At 30.2% G+C, this 1,351-nt stretch overlaps 1 protein-coding gene across 2 annotated transcripts in view; it reads right to left on the reverse strand.

The window, feature by feature from the left end:
• Suv3 (Suv3 helicase) overlaps positions 1–1,351 on the reverse strand; it is a gene marked incomplete in the record, with an annotated part of 22,231 nt that overhangs the window by 3,389 nt on the left and 17,491 nt on the right. The window contains 3 exon segments of one of the 2 annotated variants that reach the window (XM_067051353.1): positions 315–388; positions 484–623; positions 707–834. In XM_067051353.1, coding sequence (XP_066907454.1) covers positions 380–388; positions 484–623; positions 707–834 — 277 coding nt within the window. 2 annotated transcript variants of the gene reach the window in all.

The following is a 1,351-nucleotide window of genomic DNA, read 5'->3' on the forward strand; positions in this document are numbered from 1 at the left end:
ATGAAAGAATAAATAAAAAATATAATAATAATAATAATTAATAAATAAAGGACAAATTAGAATAATCCATCTGTTGTGTTTGAAAGACAGCGGACGAGTCTTTAAATCCTTTTTTAGCCCTGATGGCCTGCAAAGTGGGCCAAATATCAGCAAATAAATGGTTGATAATACAATTTTATTTAGCCTACAGCCAAAGACTAAGCTCTAACTACGAAATGATATTAGAGTTTAAATTATTTTATAAACTTTACTAAATAAACTATTATTCTATTATCAAAATGGAAAGAGATCTGAAAGCCAACAGAAATAATTACCTCAAAATTAAAATAGCAAAGCTGTTCCATAAAGACGTAGATTTATCTAGGAACTGGAACCACTGTTAGGATGACTGGGAATAGAGTAAAAAACAAAAAGCAATACTATAAGCATGGAATTGATGCATTTTCTAATCAGAGATAAAGATGAGTAAGAAATCTTTTATACCTTAGACGACCATTCTTTCCTCAACTGACTCAGCATACCGGGTGTAAGAAGTCCTTCCGACATTAACTTTTCTGTGAGCCTCCCTCTGCCCATCGGCAAATCTCTTTTTCTTTCTCTATAGCTTTTTTCAGGAGTATCTCCTTGTAAAAGAATATCAAATGCTTAAGATATGAGGAGTTCATAGATGTCAGTAATGATAAAAAAAAATCTGAAACAAACTTACCATCGTTTTGCTGATCAGCTATCACGAGGCGTGTAATTTGAGTGACACCTTGTTGGATTAGATCATCCAGCGAGGCCTGAAGTTCTCGAACCTGTGCGACTGCCGGGTACATTTCTGGAAATCTGGTGCTGAAATTATGTAAATAAATAATAAAATTTTAGTGATGCAACAAAAACAAACAATAAACTTCAGTCGCAGTAAAAGAAAGTATATTTAATGATCTTGAAGTAAAATAATACAAAACAATATTTTTATTTACACATTCAAATACATCTTAGCTTTACTTTCATCAAAATATCAGGGAAAAAGTTTTTATTTTAGTCCTTATGAGAAAGCTAACAAAAATTATTTCAATTAATCTTTTATTGCGTTAGAATATATTATAGTATGTTTAAAAACATTTACCTGAAAAAAAATAAATGCTGTCTTTAGACAAGGAATGGCCAAGCCAAGGCCCTGCTTATACATTTTACTGACCCGCGAGATTCATTACACTTTTAGAAAATATAATTATTTTAATATGACCAATACATGGAACAAGCCGATCTTCATTTCACAAAAATTATTTCATTTATATTTATGGATTTTTTGTACTTTATTTTTGGTGTTATATATTTCTTTACAATGTACATTTAGTATAATTAT

Source organism: Halyomorpha halys, unplaced genomic scaffold (genome assembly GCF_000696795.3).
Source record: "Halyomorpha halys isolate HHAL.00 unplaced genomic scaffold, Hhal_1.1 Scaffold615.1, whole genome shotgun sequence".
Lineage (NCBI taxonomy): Eukaryota > Metazoa > Arthropoda > Insecta > Hemiptera > Pentatomidae > Halyomorpha > Halyomorpha halys.